At 46.8% G+C, this 26,621-nt stretch overlaps 1 protein-coding gene across 1 annotated transcript in view; it reads right to left on the bottom strand.

Moving 5' to 3' along the window:
* Positions 1-17,490, bottom strand: part of TXNDC15 (thioredoxin domain containing 15) — a 126,400-nt gene extending 108,910 nt beyond the window's left edge. Inside the window, exon 1 of the mRNA XM_086931501.1 lies at positions 17,222-17,490. Coding sequence (XP_086787627.1) covers positions 17,222-17,288 — 67 coding nt within the window. The 5' untranslated portion in view covers positions 17,289-17,490. The remainder of the gene's footprint in view (positions 1-17,221) is intronic.
* Positions 17,491-26,621: the final 9,131 nt, after the last annotated feature.

Below are 26,621 nucleotides of genomic sequence, written 5' to 3'. Positions count from 1 at the left end.
CTCTGCAATTCCGTTTAAAAGGATTTCTGCACCAAACAGTAAGCTGCATCCTGGCCTGAGTTCACCAGGAAATAAACCTGGAGTCTGTTGGCATACTTGTTCTCATTGTAGTATGTAATTATATCTTAGATCTTCGACTACTGTACATGGAAGAGTGATAGCATCTTGATGAACTCAAGAAACATTATCTTGGTCTTATGGTCTTTTTTTGGTTAAATTACTGGTTCGATTACTGCTGATTTTAGATGTAAAATAACTAACCAAAATCAAACTTCATTCACTTAAAAAGCAAATACATTATCTCACAGTTTGACCTCTAGTGCCAAATTGACATGAGTTTCCCGTCAGGCTTCTTGGTAATATGCTAGGCATCGCTATGGATCAGCATGATTATCTCCAGCCACAAACAATTTCACCAGGGATGTAGTCCTTCATGAACAGTTCCCAACGTCCAAAACATGACTAAGGGCCTGAATCTGATGCGGTTAGGAAAGCCTCCTAACGGCATTTGCTCAGTCCAAATCTGATCAGGAACGTGTCTTTCCAACCAACTCAGAAAGGTTTCCGATCAACCGAGTATGATGAGAGTTAGGAATATCCCAATCTGAACCCGGCGGCATTTGGAATGACCGAGCCGCATGGAACAGAATTGTATATATCTACGGGCCACGTTTCCGAACGACTGAGTATGATGCTGGATTCGGACAGCCTTTACGAACGTGCCGCTCGACTCGGAATCAGCATTCGGAATCAGACTTTGGGGGCCCGTAGTGGTCCCTTGCACCCGGAGTTTTCCCAATCGGGCCCATGAGTCCTCACTTACCAGCAATGCACAGTGTGCCAGGCACCAGGGGGTGCCCGATTTTCCCCAGCCACCCCTTTCTTCAATGGGAGCCTATGCATTCGATCGGAACAAAGGCTCCCATTGAAGTCAATGGAACTTCAACCAAATTGTTTCTGGAAGCATCCAGATGCATCGAACTCAGTCGGTTGGACACTCCCGATCCGATCGGAAACCATTCCCAAACCCATTCAGTCTGGAAGCTTTCTAAACAGCGTCAGAATCAGGCCCAAAGTCTGAAAATGTTCCCCATCTTTATATGTGGTCTATGGATATATTCTTCTTGGCAATGACAAAAGAAGCAAGTTTGAAGAGGCCATTAGAAACTAATGCCATGGCCTTTAATTCATTCACATCATATTCTCGACTAGATCTTGAGTGTTTCATTCATCCAAGGTGCAAACTCAATTCGTTTGTGCAGAATGCATGGAAGCTAATTGTCTGTTGGACTGTGAACAGTGATGGATAGATGTTGCTGGAGTTTAAGATCCTCTATGACAGAGCTAGCTACCTTTGACTGCCTGCTCATATACCCAAACAAATGCATGGGCAAAAAGAGACTGTGATGGGCCTCTGGCAAAGAAAGTGGTGCACCCCATCCCTCTCCTGCCCGTCCCACTGATTCACAGACAGCTGTGTTCTAGAGGTGCCACACAAGAAGAGAACTGATGGTACCCTTAATTTACAGGGGACCATTATGCATGATTTTAAGTACAGCATACTGATACCAGCTTTCTGTAAACTCCTAAGCTGCTTTCAAAGCCGTATTGGGTTGAAAGTGGTGTTCATTGTAATGTCCTCTTCTTTGGCTCATCTAGAAAAAGACTGCTTAGCCCAGCTCCTTCTTGACGCTGTATGGCTGAACTAACCGCATGTCATGGGGTCTTGGTTATAACTAGGTCTCTTGGTTTTATGCGTTTCTATCATATCCGTCTGAATATATCTATATTTATTTTTTGCTCATCAGCTCTATATTTATGTATATTTATTGTGTGTACTGCGAAAGAATAAACTAGTAATAGTGTTTCCACATGTATTTACCCTGCAATAACACGCTCACAGTTGAATACCTGTCAGGTTTCAGTCCTATCACCAGTCATATATATGCAACTATCGAGTCAAATGAAAACATGAGCATTATAGTAATAATATATGTTAACATATGCTGTCGTTTGAGAGAAAGTATAAACACAATGGGGTGACCCTGTGTCCCTCAGAACCTGGGTATGTATGTGTTTAGGTACAGTGGCTCAGTCGGGAAAAAAGCAATTACTTAGCAAATAAAGAAAAATATAGGGAGGAGGTTTTGGTGTGTGACTCTCTACGTAATCAATGTGTCAGAGGGTACTGTAAATTGAATAAATCACAGCACGTGACAGCACAGAGATTGGAACACAAAGCTACAGAGCCAATACTCAGATACGTTTGCAAAAAATTATTATTAGTGTTTTTTTTACAAAACATTTTAAAAAACAAATTTTTTCTTTTCAAGGGCTGTCAAGGTGAGACACAGTCATTTTCTTTTCATGAAGCTTTATTCGGTACATATAAAAAATTACCATAAAAGCACATTTAACATACACATTTGAGCAGAAAAAATAAAGAGAATATCAATAGTGCACAAAGTTAAAACATCATACTTTTCCTAGCATAAAATGATTTATATAAAAAGGTGGCAGTAAAAGAACAAATGTCTGGGTTTTGCAGATTAAAAATCAGCTTCATTGCAATCATCAACAGTACGGATACCATTTTTTAAAAACATGGGCTTTAAAAAGGCAATTCGAAAATTCATATAAAGATTACAAATCAGCAAAAGGTGCAATGTGCTTTGTTTAGATATGCCATCACACGGGCAAGGGCCAACTGGGTGCTTCTTAGGATGTGGGAAAGCCACCAGGTGATGTACCAGCCCGAGCCTAAGCCTCGTAAGAACAAATCCTTGGGATGGTCTAGTCACCTGGCTCAGATATAACTGGAAGCTTTCACAGACTAAATATCTATTGTAAAACATGCAAGTAGATAATTGACCATTTATGTTCACCCGCCTCTTTGCTCTATATGACATACATTTTTTCAAGAATCAGCCAAAATATTTGTCTCATAGATTTCCTGAAAGCTATGTACGATATATTTTAACCAGGGAATCCGGATATAATCGTCCAAATCTAGGCAATCATTAATTACATGCCTATTAGAAGCTGTCTCCTCCTTTTGCCAGATCGATCACCAAATTATTAGAGGCCTAAGTGATATCAGATCTGACAGATAATCAATCCCAACTTCTCTATGGGTTAGATCAGTTGGGGCTGAAGTTGGGAGGCAGAGTAACTTTGAGGAAAATATTTTCCTCAATTTATAAACGGCCATCAGATGATATCCCCACACCGGAGCCCCATACAAGGCGATCAATACACATCTGGCTTGATAGATCTTCAACATATCCCTGATGCGTCTATCGCCTATTTTTGCAGCAAATCTGAATACCCCATGGGCACTTTTGGCCATCTTCGCCCGAACATTTGTGATTTCATGCAACCATGTTCTATCTCTGGCAAAGGTAATACCCATCTTCATCTATATAAAAGGCATGAATTTTATTGTGCCTTACCCCACAGATCATTGTACGTGTTTTATTCTTGTTGATCTGCAATTTCCTGTCCTTTATGAAAACAGTAAACCGATCCATCAAACGCTGAAGGCCAATAGGACTAACACAGCATCGTACGCGTAAAGCAGTACCGGTACGTCTATACCTTTTACCTGTGGGGCATCTGCTCTTACTGTTTTTAAAACTACATCCACCTCATTAATAAAAAGAGTAAAAAGCAGAGGGGCGAGGACGCAGCTTGTCTTATGCCACATCTAACGTTAAATTTGGGGATGCACTCACCCCGTACCGAACACAAGTTTGTAATCTTTCGTAAAATCGGGCCAAAAAGAAGATTTTTCCTTTTGGGGCTCCAAGCGCTAACAGCGTTATCCATTGGGTGGAATGGTCCACCAAATCGAAGGCGCTACTTAGGTCTGCAAAGCAGAGATAAAGAGAGCCTTGTTTGGCCTGGGTATATTGCTCAATTAACAAATCTAGGTTTATACACTGGTCAAGTGTTCCACGCCCTTTCCTAAAGCCATACTGAATACTGGCTAAGATCCCTCTGGCCTCCGCCCATTCTTCCAGCCTGACCAACAGTATCCTGCTCATGATTTTGACGGAGGAGTCTAATATGGAGATAGGGCAGTAGTTTTTAGCATCCGACCTACCCCCTTCTTATGTATCGGGATAATAATAGACTCCCCACCCCCCCCCCCCCCCCATGTAGGAGGAATACCGTTGCTCACAGCCGCATTAAAGACAATAGTTAGTATGGGGCCCCATAAAGATGGTACTGTTTTGTAAATATATATAGGGACCCAATCGGGCCCCTGAGCCTTTCCCCCTTTACTAGCTTTGATGCCTTGATCTACCTCTGCTAAGGTGAAATTGAGAGTTACAATGGGCTAGGATCCGTTGCTAGCATCATAGGGGCAGTTAGCTCTAAATATAGCAGAAAAATGGGTTACCCATACCTCACTACTGACATGGGACGTAAGCTCAGGGATCGAGTCATCCTTTAAGAAAGAGGAATTGACTGTTGCCCAGAAAAGGCGGCAATTAGAGGTCTCTGCCGCCTGTGCTAGACTATCCCAGGCCTCTTGTTGCAGCTCTCCTTTCCTTCGCTTGCGGGCTAATTTGTAATCGATTCTTAGCTGAATTACCAACTTCTGGTCCCTTAGCCTGCTTGTTAGTGCCTGTTTTAAATTGTGAAAGCAGTATGGTGCAGGCATTATCAAACCATCCCATGTTATGGGTGGTTCTCCCATTACCGGACCTGGTAAAAGTGGTATCTATAAATGTATTGATTCTTATAAAATTTTCTAAAATAAATTCTGAGCCGTTATCAATGTTCAAGATGTCACTAATTTCCTCGGCACAGCCTGTTACAATAATATTTATCACGGTCTCAGATTTTTCCCCATTCCATCTAAATCTAGTCCCATTGGGTCTGTGTGGTTCAATATTCTCCACTATTCTAATGTTGGAGGCAGTCTTTTGTTCCCAGATAGCAGTTGTTAAGATAACACAATTGTGGTCACTTAATGCGGTCTCTTCGATCCTGGGAGCTAGGCAAGAAGGTATAATATTAGATGACGCCACAACATGATCTATAATAGAGTTTGTATTCCTGCCAGTATAGGTGGGGGTCATATTACCTCACTGGTCTTTTGCATATTGCATAATTAATTAATTAATTATGTGCTTATATAGCGCTGGAATCACTCCCGAAGGGGTACCTCCGCGCTTCGACCGCTGCGAAACCCTTCCTGGCTTCCCTGAGAGATGGTCCCTTAATGGGTATCTCCAGGGTGAGACCAGGCATCCCCGGCGGTCTGGTGGGGCCGTTAGTGAAGATGAGGCAAGCTAGTGCCCAGAGTTGCCGAGTGTGATCGCTGATCAGAGTGGGCACCGAGGCGAGAGAATTATCGAGTCCGCTGACCCTGGTCCAGAAACCTGCCGCATCGGGAATCGAACCCTGGTCCCGGGCCGTCCTCTGCTCTCGGGTCTGCCGCCTCTAACCAGTGAGCCACACTACTTCACTCAGTTCCAAGTCATAGTCTGCCATGATTTTATTAAGTGACTCCCCATAAATGTTATGAGGGAAATGCAGGTCATCAACTCCTCGATTGCTTTGAACCCCACATACCCTGGAGGTAGACATAAGGCAAGTAGAAATATTAAACTCACCCACCCTAATAAAATCAAAAATTACACTATCCTCTGCAATCAGCTGCTCAATGTCTCTAGGTCCTTAACAACTCTATGCTGCGTATTGTCAAATATGTTGTTATAGTAATTAATTAAAAGGACGTCATGGGCATGTTTCCCATGCAGACAAAGAATCTGAGAATGTGCCCCAACTTTCATATGTCTTTCCACTTTTAGGGATAAATCTAGGGACACCAAAGTCAAAAGCCCCCCCTTTGCTCTTCCTGCGCTTCTAGATTGTAGGAGGCAAAACCATCATAACTTATTAGTTCCGTACACCAGGTTTCTTGAAAACATAGAATATAATAAGATCTAATAAAGTCCAACCATCCCAGTGTCCCCCCTTTAGAAGCCAACCCTGCTAAGTTCCAACTGACAATGGATATCCCTTTGTTGTTACGAATATTTTCCTGCTCTTGTGAGGAATTTCCACCCAGGGCAGCCCCCTCACTGGGCAAGATTATAACTTTTACCCCTACAGCAAAAATATAACTAGGGTTATCCTCCTGCAAAGCTCCTTGGTCAACTAGAGTTCCCCCCACAGTATCATCAAGCCTAGGTCAGACTGCCACTTCGAATACTGGGCGGTCCAAATCCTGTCAATGGTTAATATCTAGACTACTCAATGCTTGAAACCGATTCGATACAGGTACCTCAAAAACAGGATCAATATTAGGAGGCCTACTATTAAAATATGGGTCCTTATTCATCCTATCATTAGTTTGATTCATTAAATGGCCATAAAAATAGCCAAGTGAGCGTAATGTGATACCTTGCTGAGTATGTGGTAACGATGCTGCTCTTATCAGGGATGTTGTGGCATAACGAGGGTTTTTTAAAGTAATAATGACACAATCTGCACTGACACTCTTTTTAGAATTGCCTATCCAGTTGACCCTTCTAGTCGCAAGGATCTCAGAGTGATTCACCGGAAACCCACATTGACGGTTGAGCCAAAATACTGTTTTATTTTTGAGAGATTTGTGAGTTTCCTGTTGGTTTAGATTCGGGGATGGGACATCCATTAAGACAGCCATATATGGGACACAATCAGGGGGTAAATTGATAGTATTACTGTGCTTTACTTCAAAGGTGGACCTTTACTTTTTACTACCAATGGGTTGTTTGCTTTGATCCACTATGGTAGCCTTAGCCCTCCCAGCACAGCCTAAAGCTTCAAGCTTCAGTGTTTCTACAATTAGATTACTAACATTATTACAACTTATCCCGGTTAAATCATTTGGGACCTTTAGTAATTCCTTTTGTGAGGATATGGTTCCTCCTAGCCTGATAACCTCTCTATTCAAAATATTAATTTTTCAATTAGTGGTTTAATGAAGCTTTCAATTTTAGCAACCAAAACATTAAGTATTTGATCAACCTGCACACCACTTAAAATCCTGTTACCAGCGTTACCCGGTTGCTCATCCGCACTTGGTGCAGAAATAATTTTAGGGCCCTTATCGCTGTTATTTGGGCCAGAATTAATTTGTGTCTTTCTGCATCCCCTTTTGGCTCGGGGGGCTGGCGATCTTTGGGTAGATAAATTGGGGGCATCAACCTGTATTTCTGGTACTTGTTCTGTACCCCTAGGAGAGTTAGAGCCTAGACCTAAACATTCCGATGGGGGTATCTAAGGCGTAGCTGGTAAACTACCTAATGAAAGTCGCCGTTCGGCTTTATCTATTTCATCATTGAGCACGTTAACTGCTCTAACAAGATAAGTATCGATGGTTGCACCGGCATGCTCGGCAGGGATATTATTCCCCTTCCGCCTGGACATAATTAAAATTACAGTTTAACTTTACTATCAGAACAACCATAGACACCGGACTCAAATCAAATCAATGATATCATTACAATGTTCAATGTTCTGGTTGATAGGGAGATTTTAGTGGGGTCTTACCCACAAAGTGCCGCTTACAATCCTTTCGGCATTTGCCTGTTTCACAGCTAGAAGAAATACGACCAAAGGGGGGTGGCCCAGCCCAGCCTCAACAGTCTCGGACGGGCTCAGACGGGCCCACCCTTGCGTGGAGGGATGCCAACTATATACAAAATGGGGGGGGAGGGGGGGGGGAGACAGGGGGGGGGGGTGTCGATGATCTTCAGGTGAGCTCCTTCGCGGTGCTACTGGGACTTGTAGTCCTGTAGCCACACAGAACCTCCCTGCAGGCGGGTGGACAAACAGCAGGCAGGCAGTCTCACTTCACTAGACCCCCAACAGTCGTCCCCGATATTACCGCGTTCTTCCTCAAGAGTACCTCCTGCCAGAATCCTCTGCAAAGCGGCACAGTCTTAAAGTGACAAGTGTTTCAAAGTGACACTGGGTGCTCGGTGCTGATAGTGCAGTGTATATATACAAGAGTGAAGAACTACACAGCAGTGAGATGCGAGCCACAGGAGGAACACCACCCTTGGTATAAGTGTGATTACAGGGGGTCTCCCTGGCCCCCCGCCAGTTCAAGTTCGACTATCTTATGAACTCGTAATTGTACCTCGTGCGAGGGGAATTACCTCCACACGGATGAATATCTATATGTTAAGAGCCCTGAGAATTGATCAATATAAGGTAACAAGGGGTGTTTCGACTAGGACTGATAGAAGTCCTGAGGAAGATCGGTTTGACCCTATATTGGGGGCATGTTGGCATGGTCGAAACATGTTGACAATCACGGCAGTTTAAGGAGGGGTGTTAGGAGTACCTAGTCAGCTCTAGACACGACCATCCTTCACGATTCCAACCCTGGCCGGGGGAACCCTCGAATAAAGTTGGAATATTGGATACCCTCGAGTTAGTTTTAGACACTTTTTCACTGCACCTTTTCTATCACTGTTCCAGTCACTGGATTAGCACCAATTAGGATTATTTTTATGTTGTTTGTCTTCCCCTTCCCTATGCTCCATCCTGTGTGTGGCTACGTCAGGGTGTATTGTAAGCAGACCCGATGATGAAGCATGTCACACACATTTTTGTGAGTGAGGGCAGTTTTTTACAACACTACTTGTGCCACTTCATGCCCATCACCTTTGTTTCCTCCCTACCCCTCTTGGTGTTATTATGTTTGAGCAGGGGGTTCGGGGTAGGTGAGTTGTTAACCCTCACCCCTTCCTTTTTGTGTGAGAGAGAGATCTTGTAAATACAAGATTTCTAAAAGGGACTCTAAGCCCTGCCCCTCTTTTCCATTGGGTAGCGTCAGCGTTTATGGTAAAAGCTGGCTTCTCATTGGAAAAGAGTGTTTTTGGGTGCCACTCTGTTCGTTTTTCGGACTGCCCCTCCAGACACCATGGCCTGGTTTGCGGCTGTCGTGAAGATTTCTCTTATCTGCTTGTTTATTTAAGAGGCTGATAAGAGAAGTCTTCATGACGGCCGTGAAGCAGATGGGACTGCGCACTTGCTGTGCATCCCGCGTGCCCTGAACCCACTCCCCCGTCCTCGTGCATCTCTCCTCTCCTGGTGCTTTCTTGACTCTTTTGTTCTTGTTCAGAAATTTCAGAGTGTAACAACTGATTGTGACAGAGAAATGTCACGTTCCGGGGGTTGTTCAGAAAACGAGGAGGGAGTAATGTTTATTTTCTCTGTGGCGCAGGCTTTATCGCGTTTAAGCGATGGTTCCAGCTGGGCTTGGATTTGCAGCCTGGAGGGCTCAGTGCGGTGTTTGTTTTTCTTGCCCCAGGCGGCCCCTGTTCACGATGAATGTTAGGTTTTTAGCTGAGACCAGCGAGTGCCTCTCCCGCTGACATCATTATCCCTTGTCTGATTGCAGAACAGTGAGGGGGGGTGTGGGCACTGGAGGTCATGAGGACAGCGGCAGAAACCGGTCAGCGGTCTCCGGTTGAGCAACGCTGCCCTGCACCACACACCAACAACCGCTTCACAACAACGAGCGACCACCCCCCCCTTAAAATCCACCACAACCTCCACAGCGAGCCCCTCCCTACACAGTCTTTTGGGGTAGATGCCCCTACCCCCCAGATGATTCAAGTTCACGCTTACTGTATGGCACGGATCGTCCCGGGGGTTTAAGGAGTCGAGTTGCTTGGGCGTGAGATTCAGCCCGACGGAGGAACATTTGAAAGGCCTATGGGAGATGGGGACTGTCCAGGAATCCAACTTTTAATTACTGAAAGACCTGTGCTCGCAAAAAAGCAATAGGTGCCTTCTATTCACACCCCGTCATGGAACTCCTCCGCCCACACTGGCACAGGCTGCCCCAGTCCCCCTCGGGCAGTCTTCCTCTGAAAGCCCCCAGTGTACTGAGTGGTCAGCCACATGCACCTGCGGTTCCCAGCCCGTTAGGAGAACCGCCAGTGCATGGCTCGGCGGCAGCCGATGGGCGAGCGGTAACCCTGGCTTGGCCTGGTCAGACCCAATCTCCAGTGGTGCAAAAGAAAGCGCCTGGCGGACTCGGCTTCTGGCGCTTTGAAGCAGTTGTAAGATTGTGTTAGAGTTGTGTTGCCAGAATGTGTGTAATTTCTGAAACCAATGTTTCCCTAGTCTTCAATGCTTGATTTTAATTATGCCAACCCCCTCACTCGGGGCAGCGTTCCCCGGCAGAGACACCCTGAAACCGGAACCCCAACTTAGTGCCCCAAATTCAACCGCCTTTCCCACAACGCCCTAATCACCCCTGGGACCCCTACACCGCCCACCAACACCCGCTTAACAACGCGCTCCCAATCCTCCCTCCCCCCTGCAATCCACAACCTCCAAAGCGAGCCTCCCGCAGTCCAGGAAAGAATCTCCTGCTAACCTAGCTCATTGCACCCTCTGTAGCCCTCCCAAATCTTCACAAATAACCCCATGCTAGTGGGCGGAGCTCGGCAAGGCAAAACATCCATCTTCTCCGTATGTTAATAAGATCATGTATGCTATGCGACTAAAGTGATAAAAAAAAGGTTTAAAAAGTAAGTATAAGCCCTACAGTAGTCGATTGTGGAATCCTGATGCCATTGATTAAGAACTGGGGTGTTTTTTCATGGGATGTGTGATATGAATTAGATAGTTTCTTCGACTACTGAAGCTAAAATGTCCAGGAAACTACATTCATAACAGTCACTTAAAAATACGGTTGCATGCAGTTACAACGCATTCCGTTGCAACGCATGCCTTTTCCATGCATGCGTTACAACGCGAATGCAATTACCACGAATATGCTTTACCACCAAAATACCTTTACCACGCATAGTTATACACGATTTTCGTTTTATAACTATGCATGATAATGGCATTTTCATGGTAAATGCTTTCTCCGATCCCTGCCCCAATACCTTACATGTTCCCTCCGGCCCCAGCCCCCAACCCTACCACACCCTTACCGCCTGCTGTGTTTTTTTCTAGTTTATTACTATAAATATATTATTTTTTAATATGCCTAACATTAAAAATTAGTCTGATAGAAAAATAAGGAAAACAGAGTAATTTTATTTATCGGGGAATGTGTGGTAAAGGCTATACCTGGTAACCACTCATGCGTTGTAAAGCACTTGTGGTTTAGTATAGCAAGGCAAACAGCTGCGTTGTAGTGGCTGTTTCCCTAAAAATACCATTACTCTTACACTGCCTCCCAATCTCCTTGATATGTGGCTATGCCCCCCCACCCCTAATGTCGAATTTTTAGACTAAACTTGGTGACCTCATAGAGGAGCTCCCAGAGACCCCGTGGCTACTGGGCGATGACCTCAAAGAGGTGGGCGATTGAAGCCTCGATCGCTCCTCTACCCCTCCTGAGACTGGTCATGGCCAGACACCTCTCTTAGCCTTTGTGCACAACTTAAGTCTGATTGACATGTGCAGAGCACACCACCCAGGGGAGAGGGGATATATCTTCTCCCTGGGGGCCCACCGGTCTTTCTCTCGGCTGGACTATTTTGTCATGCATCAGCGTGAGGGTCACCCGGTTCTAGATGTTAGCCTACTGGCTCAGGGACTCTCCGATCACTCACTAGTGGCAAAAGACCTAGTTTGGGGCACAAAGGGGGTGGCAGTGGGCTGGCCATCTAGACCGCTGAAGCCTTCAAAAAGAAGAATTTAGGGAAATGTGTCAACACGCATGCCAAAAAATCCTTACTGTAAACAAGGGATCAGTGCTTTTCCATGGTACAATGTGGAAGCTCTAGAAGGCTACTGTCCGGGGAGACACTATTAGCTACTCGAAAAGTCAAAAAACACTCGGCCACGCAGAGGATCAGAGACTTTGAAGACTGGGTACTCAACCTAGAAAGCTGTTATGTGGCATTGATGCAGAATTCCCTTTTACAGGATTCACTGCATACTCGGACACTGCTTCAGCAGGCGCTCACACAAGAAGCAAGGGAGGCATGGAGAGCCACTTCCAGCAGAATTAATCAACAAAGCGACAAAGCGAGTAAGACTCTACACTATAATTAGTTATACAGTACCTACATAACACCTACCAGACTCCATGGCATTGACCCGAGCAGGGGAGCAAGTTGGCCGCGTTTTGGAAAATATGGGGCCACATTTTTCCATCTGGCTTGGCACTGTGAGGAGGTCCATCATTTTTAGAAACTAGTGGCACCCCGTGTCTCGGCTGTGGTGGTCATGGTTGTCCCCTTGACCCCTGGTGATTCTCTGCTCGGAGGAACAAAAAACCCAGGGGGCGTAAAACATCATACAAGCTACTCCAGTAGGCGTTGCTCCTTGGATGGGTCCAAGAATCCCAAGTGCGGGTTTGTGGATAAAAGAAATGTTGGAATGGGAAATTGCCGAGAAACAGCATATAAAACTCTCCCGTACAGATGATAAAGTGGTTGAGGATTTAGAGGCATAGGGGGCAATGTTGATCACCTTTAATGAATATGTTGCAGCTGGCAGAGATTTAGATCAGGAAGACCGGAACTGAATAGAACACTGACATCTGCTGTAGGTATTATAGTGAACCTGGGTTGTGACTCATTCTGCTAAACAGTGCAATATATACTGGAAATCAGTGGGAGGGATGATTGTACACTTGTATTTTCTGATTATTATACTGACACCTATGGCCATGCACTTTATGTTGTGTTGAACTATAATAAATGGAGAAAAAAAACTGTTTTAAAAAATAACTACACTGGCTTTGTACACCTAGAGAGACCAGGGGCCCGCTGGCTTATTTGGTGGCCTAGGATGGCTCTCAAGTGACAGAGTAAGCTCATTGTGCATTCCTTTGCATCCTACTAACGAGAGTTGTACAGTGTGATCCCTTGAGCGTTGCACGAATTTACATAACTTTGTACTGGACCTGCCAACGCCTCGTCTGTCCCCCGAGGAATGAGAAACCCTGGAGAGTGATGTCACCAATGACGAGTTGCACGCAGCTTTGGCACAGCTACAAGGAGGTAAGGTGCTGGGACCTAGTAACTTTCCGGCGAAGTTCTGGTACTTGATGTGGTCTCAGACGGGTCTCCTGTTACTGAAGGCCTTTAAGGAGGCTCTAGAGAATGGCAAATTACCTACAGACCTTAGAACTGCAGCAATAGTTGTGATACTGAAACTGAATACAGAGGGCCCGCACTGCAAGGACTTTCGGCAGATCTCACTGTTGAACTTCGAGGTGAAAATCTGGTCTAAGATGCTGGCCACTCAACTTGTGGGAGTTATCACTCGCCTGGTCCACCTGGACCAGTCCGGGTTTGTGCCTCCCTGGGCCACTAGGCACAACTTGAAGGAAGTGCACAACATGATTGAGCTGAACAAACCCTGCCGTGGCCAAAGAGCCTTGCTCTCAATTGATTTTAGGAACGCCTGTGACTCGGTGGACTGGGAATATTTATTCACCCTCTTGCCTAACATGGGGTTCAGACCAAAGTTCATTGGCTATATGGGTCTACTATACACTAATCTTAAGACCAGGGTACGCATTGGGGTAATGACTTTAGAGTGGCTCCCCATAGCACGAGGCACCCGTCAGAGTCGCCTTCTATCACCCTTGCTGTTTGTTCTAGTGATTGAGCTCCTGGTGGCCTGGGTGCAAGTGGACGCTTTGATCTGGGAGTTTCAATGGACCTCGGAGGTGAGTGACAGAATCTCGCTCTATGCGGACTACATCAAGCTGTTTTCAGATGATCCAGAATCGCCGGGGCCCAGAGTTCTCCAAATATTCAGATCTTCGTGTGAACGCTAATAAGTCTCTAATTTACCCCATTGCTTCCTGCCCATTAGTTTTGCCATGGATGTCGGGGATACCAGTACTTCCTTCGGGGTTCAAATATCAAGAGGTTTACATTAAAGACAATGCACTGAGGTCCTTTGAATGAAATCTATCATCCCATCTGGACGGCCATGTGAGATAATTTAAATGTTGGTCTTCCTTCCCTCTGTCCCTCTTAGGGCGCTCCACCATTTTTAAAATGGTCTCTCTGCCGCACCTCCTCTACCAACTACAAAACCACCCCTTATCGGTGGATAAGGCCTTATTCACCAAGGTGAATGTGCAAATCAGAATGCTGCGATGGGCAGGGGTTCCACCCCAAATAGCCCTGGGGAAATGTTGTCAATTGATTTACAAGGAAGGATAGGTACCCCTTGACACGCTCTTGTAGTACTGGGTGGCACACTTGCTTATAGTGAATGGACAGCAGTCTGGGAGACTTGATGATCCGGAATATGCAATGGAGGGATGGGTGATGGGTCGTAAAAACCTTCCACATCACTTTATGGCGCTGTCACGCCAAAGACCCTCCCCTCCAGCCAGACAAGTGGTGCTTGAGGACTGGACAGCATTGATAAAATCCATAGGATGGGCCGGTAGGTGGCTGCTGAAGACTCGACTGTGGCGAGGCACTCAGCTCCCACAAGTTGCAGACGTACATGTTTTTTTCTGCCTAGGATACCATAGGCATTTCCACACTGGGTGACATGATTCACACCGGGACGCAGAATTCTTTTCAAGACTTACAGGCAGAATATTATAGGCACAGAACACAGTTCTTCCACTACTTGCAGCTTTGCCACACACTTTTACCAGTCATACAGTCAGGAGGAGGACATCCCCGAATTTTCCACAACGGAGGCAAAAATTCTTCTTAAGGACATTAAAGACCATAAATTGTCTGAGACCTATAAAAAGCTTTTCAGTACTTTGCCAGATCCAATAGTGGTGGTGGAGACCGGGGGAGGGGGAGCTGGGTCAAATGGAAGACGAAGACTGGAGGGAAGCAGTGGAGGCCCCTAGCATCTCAATTTAGGCTGACAGTTTTAGTTGCTCTACCGTGTTTACCTTGCCACAACACTGTTACATCGCATGGGCATGATAGCCTCAGGGAAATGTCTTGAGGTGTGATGACCCCCAAGGAGACACACCCACACATTCTGGCATTGCCTCGCACTCTCACTTATGGAACGGGGTTCTTGGACGGCTGGAGAGTGTGCTGAGATGGAATATCCCTCCCAAGACCCAAAACTCATCCCTTTACACATCACAGACGAATTAGGGGGTACTCGATACCAAAGGGCGTTACTCGGGCTGGGTTTGATTGTTGCCTAAAAGGATATTGCCAGAGCCTGGAAGGACACATCATATCACATCACCTCCCCCCCCCCCCCAAGAGACATTGGCTAAGGGTTTGGATTATTGTATGGGTCTAGAGCACCTGATTTAATTGGCAAGAGGATGCCTCAGATTCCCTATAAAATCTGGAAGGGATGGGCCGGGTACAGGGGCATACAGTTGGAACCATGCACAGACAGGCCATGGTCCACTTTCAGGTATGCACCTATGCAGTTCACACGTGGAATGAGTGCCTCAGGTCTTGTTATATAGCCGAGTGTTATTATCCGATGTTTTTCTGCATTGCTTTACTGCTCTGTTGTCATGCAACATACGTGATGTGTCCTGTATCTGTGTCAGGACAACACTCACTTTATTTCTAACATCAGAAGAACATTTTTAAAGAAGGATTACTGACAGTCTCAGCAAAGAGGCACTGGACTGAATGGGCATCTGTAATGCCATATTAATTAATTGGACTTTGGGATCAAATTTGACTTTCGCATCTTTAGACTGTCCCTCTAGTGATGAACCATGACTCATGTGACGACTACGCATAAATCTCGCACTCTGGTCGCTTACAATGGTTGTAATTGTAATTGCATTTGTATCCGTTTAATACCCCTTAGGAGGTACTGAAGCGTTTTATGCAGGGCAGCACACTGCTCCGGAATCCAAGGTTAGTGGTTTGTTCAGTGATATTGGATACGGTTAGTTTTTGGGATTAGTATTGTGAAATCAAGCACACCATTCCATGCAGTCATTCAAGTTTCTTTATAGTGAACTTAATTGAAATGGGTTAGTTGCAATCATTAAATGGGTGGTATGTTCACTCGTGCACATTGCTGGTGTGTGTTAACTAGCTGCTAATATGCTTTCTGTTCGATGGGCGAGGGAAACTTTAAGTGTGACTACCCAAAATATACTTGTATGTATGGGGGAGATAATAGGAAAAGGGAAATAATGCAAGATAGAAGGCAAAGTGTAAACAAATACAAAGGCACTGTAAGTATTGTATGTTTGCGTTCTACCTATATTCTAGAGGACATTTGCTGTAACCCTTGGGAGATGGTTTATTGGAATTATCGAGAATCTGCAAAAAAACACCTGTAACCCGCAGGTTACAATCTCTAATATTCTAATCAGTTAGAAAAATCAGTGGGTAAACACGCCTACTGCAAGGATATGTATTATGCAGTCCAGAGATTCTGATCACAATAAGACACATGGTATATTATAGCTAATAGTTATGTTTGATATACGAGTCATAGGCTCCAATCACTCAGCGACAAATCAGTGTGTGAATGTGCTTACTGCAGATATCTTTGGGTAACCCGTTTATCACAAGTTCCAAATTTAGTAATCTTCCTCCTTCCGGACAATGTATCAATTGTGCAACATTCTGTGGCTGGTGAATAAATATGGCAAGCTTTCGATACCTTGCACAAGTTGTAATGGCAATAATGTATTATTTATCAAACACATACAAATATGCTTAACTGTCAGTGAAGCGTATAGTCGGTCTGGATACTTTATATGCAGTTACCGTAGGTGAGAGTCCGACAAAGTTACAGGGCATGTTGATATAAGTGACCTTGGCCCCCGGACTCATCCCAAGTCACGCACAAATATCGTCTCGCAGTGAATACAACTAAAAGTAAGGCCAACATGAATAAAGCAGGTTACTGCCGGGTCGGAGGTGCCTTGCCGAGAATGCAAATGGTGCCATCAGTCATGATCGTGCTAATGCCAGGAGGCAAATATCCGTACCGGACTTCAAGTGCCCGTCAACCTGTTCAAAACTCTTCTGGGCAAAAGAAGGACCAGTCTGGCGACTGGTAGCACTATTATCTTCCTGGTGCCGCTGTCAACCGGTCTTTCACACGTTTTCTATCCTTTTGGAAGACCGATTCAAATAAATGATAGCGACCTGTGCACAATCCAGGCGACCCTGCGTGGTTGACTTGCCCGGTCAGGTTGAATGGGATCTCCTGTGGAATCCTGTGCCCTTCTTGTTCTTCAGCTAATGCCACCACTCCGGTGGGTCACTCAGAAATATATCCCTTTACTTGCACTTACCTTGGACCCTGGCCAGGAGGACGCACAGGCTGCAGAGAATGGCCCGACATAACAAGGGCCCCATCATCACCCACCGCGTAGCCGCTCCATGAAAGAGCTGGTCTGCTGCCTTCCGAGCGACTCCAAACTTCTGCACTCCGCCTCGGTTGCAAGAAGAAACCGTGGGATGTTACTGGTTACGCGATGACGTCGCCGTGACCAGGTTATTACAAGCAACGCCGTTCATCACAATAACTCACTACGCATGTGCCGCATGGGCCGTGTTATTCGTCGCTTGAGAAGGAAATGCCGTATTGTAGGCTTCGTACCGATTTGTTGAGTTCATAAATGCTAGACCGCGTATTACACTGCATGATGCTCCTCAGTCAGCGTCCATGTTAGGTGTAGATCCATATATATATATTTTATTGCAGTTTATACGAACTCACCCCGAAGGTATTGCAGCGCTTTACATGAGCACCAGCAATGTTACACAAGGACATAGTTATTTTTGGTAAGCACAGGGAGATTACGTGATTTGTCCAGAAAATCACAGGATGTTGAACCCAGCCAAGGCTTGAACCTGCTTCCCCAGCTCCAAGGTCGGCAGGTGTGGCTGATAGAGCTTTCCGCGTTTGGGATTTTCATGAAATTTAAGATTGCTTGGCTGCAGCCGATTGCCCGAGGGACTACAATGTCCAATTTTCTATTTCATTTCTAAATGAGACTTATTTTGTCTAGTCTTTTAACAGATAAGATAAGATTTTAATATTGAAAAAAGCAATATGCTTAAAACCTACTTCAGTAGTCCTGTGCCATAGCAAGTGACATGATAATACAATGATACAAATTGTAGTGGAAACGATTGTAGGATTGCTCCAGTGAACGCAAAATTGTAGAAGTTTCAAGTTGACCTAGTTGTTCTCCTGAGGCGGAAGCCCGGAGTTGTGTTGCGCGTATTTCTACATGTACTTTGTGCTTTTAAACCTTAAAGATCTTTAGTTCGGCATTTTGCCTATTTTTAACCCACCACCGCACTCACCCTTACTCAGGCGAGTAGGCGTTGAGCATCACACTCACTCGGAGGCGGCTGGAAAATTATAGCGGCAATCTTGGGGAGGTTAACCCAGGGTAGCAGTCTAGGCGTTGGAGGCGCTCTACTCTCTGCACCAGCATAAAAGCAGGAACTGGGGGGCAATTGCGAGACCTAGTTGTTCTCCTGAGGCGGAAGCCGGGAGTTGTGTTGCGCGTATTTCTGCATGTACTTTGTGCTTTTTAACCATAAAGATCTTCAGTTCGGCATTTTGCCTATTTTGAACCCACCACCGCACTCATCCTTACTCAGCCGAGTAGGCGCTGAGCATCACACTCACTCGGAGGCGGCTGGAAAATTATAGCGGCCATCTTGGGGAGGTTAACCCAGGGTAGCAGTCTAGGCGTTGGAGGCGCTCTGCGCTCTCCGCCAGCATAAAAACAGACGGGCATGCCTCCGTGCAGCGGACGCGTGCAGCGGACGCAGCTTCAACGCGCCAAAGGAGCGCCTAAGGAAAGCCCGTCTGGGCCCGTCCTGGCCAGGTCGGGCCCAGCGGCTAGTCCCCCTGCACAACCCACCCCAGGCAAGGTTAGTTACAGTTACAGTAAGGAACAGCTCCTTGGACTTAGACAGAGGGAAAGAACAAGATGCACGAATACATTGGCCGGAGATATGGCTCAGCGATCCTGCCCCTGTTGTAAGTTTGAATTCACCTCGGAAGAAGCTACAGCTCAAGCATCTTGTAAGACTAAGTCTTTCTCACTAGCGCTGCTTAATTGTCGCTCCCTCCCGAAACATGCGACTGAGATTGGCATGTTGCTGGAAGAGAGAGACTTTGATGTGCTCTTTTTAACCGAAACATGGACCAACTCATGCTCAGATCCCGATGCTATCCGGGCTTTACCCTTGAACTATGCTATCCTGAGACAAGATCGGGATGATGGGCGAGGGGGGGCATTGCTATTATTTATAAAAATAGCTATGGCTGTAGGTCCTCGAGCTGTCCTATTCCGGATTGCGAGAGCATGATGTTTGCTATTTCTATCTCTCCCACATGCACTCTCTCCGGGATACTTCTTTATCGCCCTCCAGGGACACGTGCTACATTCTGCGATGAGCTCTCAAATACTGTCACAAATTATTCCAGTCTTTGTCCCAATTTTTCCATCTTGGGGGATTTTAATATTCACCTGGATACTCCTGACACTCCTGCATGTCAGAATCTTACGGCAGGTCTGGAGGTGCTCCATTTAAAACAATTAGTCAAAGGCCCCACGCACAGAGCGGTTCATACGCTTGACCACTTCTTTACGAATCTTAATAATCTTAGCTTTGAGGAATCTCTGGTAGTCCTCTGGTCGGATCATGCACTTTTATCTTTTTCTTGGTTCCCTTGTGAGCAGGTTCTCCCGGTTACTACAACTAAAAAATTGATCCGTATTTGGTCCAAGTTGTCAGTAGAGAAATGGGCCATAAATCTCCAAATGACTGTGCCGGCCTGCAGCTCTGACCCTTTAACGGCAAATTCCCTTCTTAATAATTGGCTGGAGTTGGGGGGGCGTGGCCAACAGCCGAGCATGTAGGCCGTGAGCCGTCCTAGCTCCGTGAATAAACCCCAGTTTTTGCTACTTATCCTGAATTCTTGGCGTAATTCCTCATCTCTCTAAACATGCTGTGAGCGGGATCGACTGCCGATCTCAAAAAGGAAAAACTTTGAGCGCCAAGGACTGCCGGAGATCGAGCTCACCCCGGAGCGGTGGTGAGGCCCACAAACAAAGAGACATCCCCAGCCCACAGTGAACACCAGGGCAGACCGGAAGTGAGCTGAATCTGGGGAGGTGTGCGCCCGCCCACGGCCCCTTCTAAATACTGTCGGCGGACGCCTCTGTTGCACCGCGGTGGGGCGGTGGCGCTCCCCCCCCCCCCAGTACCTTTGAGCTGGCTGGCTTGCAGACATTGAGGGCGACACGCTGTGGCCGACCGGAGCGGAGCCGGCGGTGGCTGGAGATTGGGTTCAGAGACGGAGCCGGGTCGCGGCTCGCGCCCCGTGCCCCGCCGCCCCCCCCCCCCGAAAAATTGACCATTGAAGACCGGATTCGGGGTGAGAGGAGCGCGCGAGGGAACGGAAGCAGCAGTGGATACGGCGAGGCTGAGGTGAGACACGGCTGGGGGACCTGTTCGTGTTTGCAGACGGCGGCCATTACCGCAAGTGGTTACAGCGCTAGCGGACTGCTCTTGGAGGAGTGACTGCGGAGTACCCTAGGGACAACGGACACAGGGTGGCCCCCCCCGGCATGTCAGCACTGGCTAAATTGGTACTACGCACACAACATAACGGCCTGCACAACGCGCTGCTAAACCCCCCTCCAACTTACAAAACGATAGTTCCCGGATGGGAGGCGCCGCACTGCTCCGCTCCCGTTGAAAGTAGAAGTGACACCCATTTAAACGCTACTGTACCTGTGAATGTGTGAAACGCTGGAGCCCGCTGCGTGATACGGGGTGGACCAGTGAAGGACACGCTGCGTCGACTGCAGTGAGTGGTGGGGTTAACTTGACCCAGACTCGGATTGGGGGTGCAAATACCGAAAGCTCCTGGTGGGGACTTGAAAATTCCACGCGACGTGGAGTGCCTGAGGAGACATCCGCAGACAAGCAACGCAATGGTGAGAAACGGCCTCCGCCGGAATGACCCGGCGTCACGCACGATGGTTCCCTCCTCTGGCTCGGAGGACCCCCTGGCGTCGTCCACTGAAGACATCATCCCGCCGACGGGTCTGGGGGCGCAGGATGCCAAACTGGACCTTATCCTCACGGAAATCAGGGCCTCCAGGGAAGCACTCGAAGCAAGAATGGACTCGATGTCAGCAGGTCTCTCCCTGCTGAAGGACGACCACAAAAAATTATAAGAAGAAGTGGCTGAACATAAACTCGCACTGGATGATCTGATACCTCAGCAGACTAAGCACTCCACGAAACTTGAGGAGCTGGAAAAACACATCAGGAATCTAAGAGAGAGGGGGGACGACGCGGAATGGCGCTCCCGTCGCAACAATATACGTATTTTAGGTGTGCCGGAGCGAAGCGAAGGGACCAATCCGACTAGATTTGTGGAGGATTGGTTAAGAACGATCATGGACACAGAGGAACTGACCCCGATGTACAGCGTAGAAAGAGCCCACAGAGTACCACCTAGACCGCCGAGACCGGGAGCCCCACCACGCCCGCTGATAGCCAGACTGTTACACTTTAGAGACCGAGATGCGATATTGAAAACTGCCAGAGAAAAGTCCCCAATTAAGTATGAGAACAAAACAATTTCCATCTATCCAGACTTTACTCAGGCAGTACAGAAAGCCCGGGCATCCTTTTGGGAAGTGAAAAAGACACTTCGTGAACGAAATATGAAATATTCGCTCTTCTTCCCGGCGCGACTTAGGGTCATCCATGACCATAAGACCTTCTTCTTTGACACCCCGGAGGAAGCCTCAGAATGGATAGAGGTATCGCTCACACCACCCGATCCCGAAGAGATAGTCAGGGAGCACAGAGCGAACAATCACACGGAACTTTGAGGAAGCACTCAGACCAGCCACTGGAGGAGGGGTTGGAGGATGCACACCCGCAAAACCGGGGTCGAGACCGGACAGACATGGAAACCTCTTTACAAGTAGCAGCTCTCACAACAGATGCACTGGCAGCTCATGATGCGGGCATGGACAGAGACACGAATAGCCAGGCAAGCTCTCGCACGGCTGCATCAGATACAGATGCTAGTGTGCAATTATTCCCACAAATCACGGCGCAGCAGGCAGAGAAGTTCTGAACGGCGTCACAACAGATGCAGATTGGTAACGTAATACCGCGACAAGTGCATAGCTGGAAGAGAGAGATGGGTGCCAAGTAACTTATTAGTGATGGGGTGTTTAGGAGGAGAGACTTCGAGTGGAGACTTCGAGTAAGTTATCGACTGGGCACACCGCCCCAGGCGAAGGCACCATAACAATTAGTCTATACCCCAGTTGGGTACTATGGTTTGGTCCCTCACAGTTTAGTAATAAGGACCTTATAGTTGGGAAGTTCAGTACAGTTGAAGCACTGACACTAATGTATACAATGTCAAATGTCTTGAGAACTTGGGTGATGTCCAGGACTGGGGAAGCTCTGTACCATGTCGACTCCTAATAATTATACAATCTGCACCTGGAATGTGAGAGGGTTGGGTTCAATACACAAACGGCATAGAGTTCTGGCACAACTGAATAGACTCCAGGTGTCTATAGCATATTTACAAGAAACCCACTTAAATAGGGAAGAGGGGGCTAAACTGAGGTGGAAGTGGAAAGGCCAGTTATTCGCCACAGAGTATTCAGCGTTTTCCAGAGGGGTAGCCGTTTGGATAAGGAATAACACCCCTTTCAAAATTCTAGAGCAAAAGATAGACGAGGAAGGGAGATTTGTACTATTACGTGGGATACTAGATGGTATATGCGCAGTGCTGGGTTGTATTTACGCGCCTAACTCAGAGCAATCTAGGTTTTTTCGAGATCTCACTGGAGTGCTGTCAGGATGGGTGGCCCAGGACGGGGTGATAGGGGGAGACTGTAATGCGGTGTTAGATATTACATTGAATAGATCGCACCCCCCACTGCATGCCACGGACAGTAGAAGACAAGCTGAAGCGCTAGCGTCCTGGGCAGATGGATGGGACCTTGTGGACTCTTGGCGAGTACAGAACACAACCAATAGAGAGTACACATTTTACTCCCCGCCGCACAAACTACACACTAGGATTGACCTATTTTCTGTTCGCGAACACTAATTCGATCCATAACCACAGTAATGCATATGGGCAAGACATTGTCAGACCACAATCCTGTGGAACTAACATTACGATGGGGGAGGATCCCTACCCCGATACCAACGTGTCGTCTATCGCCTGGCCTATTGGAGGACTCGGTCTTCCGCTCCACTTTGCTAGATGCCACCACTCAATACTTTACAGATAACGAGAACACAGCCTGCACTAGACAAATTGAATGGGACGCGTTCAAGGTGACGATACACGGGGTAGCGATGGGCACAAAAGTGGGTGTCAAGCAGACACTGTTAGATAAACTCAAGAAGGTGGAGGGCGGGTTGGCACTGCTGGAAAACGAAGCAGCGGGAACGGATTGTAACCTCACACAGCTACAAGAGGCACACATCCAACACGCAGAGCTATTGGAGGAACTGCGGTTGATAGATTATAAAGAATACACATATAGGCAACACACACAGGCAGATAGAGCGGGCCCCCTACTGGCGCGTTTAACGCGTAATGCTCCAGAGAGTAACCCCATCACGGAAGTAAAAGATCAAAGCGGGAAGATCATACGTCCCCAAATAGATATCAATAATACGTTCAGGTCTTACTACAGTGAGTTATATGGCCCACACACTCCACTTAATGCCCAGGACTTGGACAACTTTCTTTCAGATCTGCAATTCCCACAATTAACACCGACACAACGAACTGAGCTCTCGAAACCCATATCATTGCCGGAAATCAGACAGGTCATTAAGGCAATGCCGCGAAACAAAGCCCCCAGATCGGACGGTCTACCGACTGAATTATATTTGACGTTCATAGATACACTGGCCCCAAAATTACAAATACTATACCGGGAGGCTCTGGCAAGTGGTGCGTTACCAGACTCGACGCTGCAGGCAATAATAGTATCCCTACTGAAGCCGGGTAGAGACGCCCTACAACTGGAGAATTATAGGCCATTATCCTTACTGAATACGGATTATAAAATCCTCAGTAAATTGCTGGCAACGAGACTATCCCACTGTGTCGCGGATATCATTTATCCGGACCAAAACGGTTTTGTTCCGGGGAGGAGCACCGAGCTGAACTTACGGAGACTGAGTCAGCTGATGATACCGCAAGGGAGGGAGGGAGAAAACAAAGGATGTATCTTCCTAGACCTTAGGCAAACCTTCGACTTCCTGAGATGGGATTACATGTTTGCAGTGCTGACCAAATTTGGCATTCCTGGGGAGTATATAGCATGGGTGAGGTTGCTCTATCACGGCCCTACAGCGCGAGTCAGAACCAACACGTGTGTTTCAGAGCAGTTCGCAATTGCGAGAGGCAGCAGGCAGGGCTGCCCGCTTTCACCCCTGCTCTTTATCATCGCTTTAGAACCATTATTACTGAAGGCATGGACTGTAGCGATCCATAGAGGAATAACCAGTCTCAACACTCATCATGTCATCTCTGCCTATGCAGATGATATATTATTATTTCTTAAAGATGTGTCGGACCCCCTAACGCCACTGCCAGAATTATTCAGTGATTTCCGGGAACTCTCGGGCCTCACAATCAATGAAAATAAATCCTATGGATACTATTTCCACAGGCCCCTTGTGGACGCTCGCTTGTAGTTTACACCATACAACTTCCAGATTGCACCCGAGACTTTTAAATATCTGGGTATTCAGATTTATAGACGACCACAGGACCTGTTAGAGGGTAATTTAAGAAAGGCCCTTAGTGCACTGAGAACGCAAGTTCGTTTCTGGACCTCATTACCGCTCTCAGTGGCTGGTAGAGTTACGATCTCGAAAATGGTGGTGCTGCCCAGGCTTATATATTACTTCATAAACCTACCAATACTGATCCCGCACCTTTTTTTAAGCCTCTAAATGCCAGTTTGACAGAACTAGTGTGGGGCACAGGCAGACGACGTATCAGTCTGACAAAATTACAGCTGCCAACAGAGGGGGGAGGTATGGGAGTCCCTGGCCTGATCGCTTATAGCTTATAGCTATGCATGCCAATTACAATGGCTGCCCTATTGGTTAGCGGGACGTAACTTACATGAACTTGACATGTCTGACACTGATAGAGCCAGAGGAACCATACACAGTTTACTTCTCCCACGAGCCAAAATACCGGACACTACCCCGTTACTCAGACCAGACACTACACCGTTACTCAGACTGGCACTTAAGCACTGGAAGGCGGCTGTGAAATATACGGACAAAACCTCCACGTACGCGCCACAATACCACTACTGGGAATACCCCTGGGAACAGGTACACTTACGGAACGTAGGCTGAAACCAGGGCACGATGCAGGAGTGATGCAGATCGGAGATTTTTTCTCTGCCGGGAATCTACTGACATATACGGACTTCACTAATTTGCACCACACCCCAAGAGACCTATTTCTAATACATGCGCACATAGCGCATTATATCACCACACATTGGGCGAGAGCCGGAACAGAACCAGACACAAACACATTACTCACAATGCAATATCTAATGGGGACAGGCTGACGAAATGGCTAACGAGTGGGATACGACTAGGCAGGGCAGTCTCCTTAAAGCCCCTCCTGTCCCGTTGGGAGGCGGACGCAGGCAGGGGCCTCAGAGACAAAAGAGTGGAAAAGAGTGTTAAAGTACCCCAAAAAAGTGGCACGGAACCCTAAATTTAAGTATATTCAATTAATGATAGTCCACAGAGCATACCTAGCTCCACACAGAATACACGCAATGTTCCCAGAATCGGCAAATAACTGCACTAGATGTGGACTAGATGATGCAGGCCTAATACATATGTTCTGGGACTACCCCAAGCTTGGTCAATACTGGGGGGAGGTTCAGGAGATACTAGCGACGGTGGCACCGGGCAGGCCAAACACCACCATGTTATATGGAGTTCTGGGTATAGGACACACAGAAAAGAAAAAGAGTGTGGCCACAAGATTTGCAGATTTGGCTATGTTACTGGCGAAAAGGGCAATAGCGATGAAATGGAAATCAGCTAGGCCTCCTGACATCGAGACCTGGCGCAGAGAGGTGCTGAGATGGGGAAAGGCAGAGGGTGCAGAGTTACAAAGGGAGAAACGCAGAGGTCTTAGAAAGACATGCATCTCCCTAGACTGGCACTCAATACTGGGAGAGTTCGAAACCCAATCCTCGACCCACACCGAGTGAGGCCAGATAGTGCTTCTAGATGCCTGTCTATGTCACCATGAGATTGCAGCCTAGTGACTCTATTATGTACACGGAACACGTTACACTCATGAACCCTACACGAAGCAGGATGCAGAATCTATTACTATGTACCACAACACACACACGCTATGAATGAAAGGAGGTTGAAAATTGAGACATTTAAGCTAATAAGCACCTATGAGACTTTACCCGCAAGGCATTACCTGAAACTATTCAATTTTGTATGTACTATGAGTGCTAGGGAGGGAGGGGGATTAAGGGGCCGTTTTAAGTTTCGCAATGCAAAGTACAATAGATATAACAAAAATTACAGTATTTTGTCTCATATGTATATGGAGTAAGGGTATGATATACAAAGATGGTGTATTGCTTGCTG

The sequence above is a fragment of the Lissotriton vulgaris genome, chromosome 7 (genome assembly GCF_964263255.1).
Source record: "Lissotriton vulgaris chromosome 7, aLisVul1.2, whole genome shotgun sequence".
NCBI classification, from domain to species: Eukaryota; Metazoa; Chordata; class Amphibia; order Caudata; family Salamandridae; genus Lissotriton; species Lissotriton vulgaris.
Note: the sequence above shows the minus strand (reverse complement) of the source record. Positions and strands in the feature narration are given on the sequence as shown.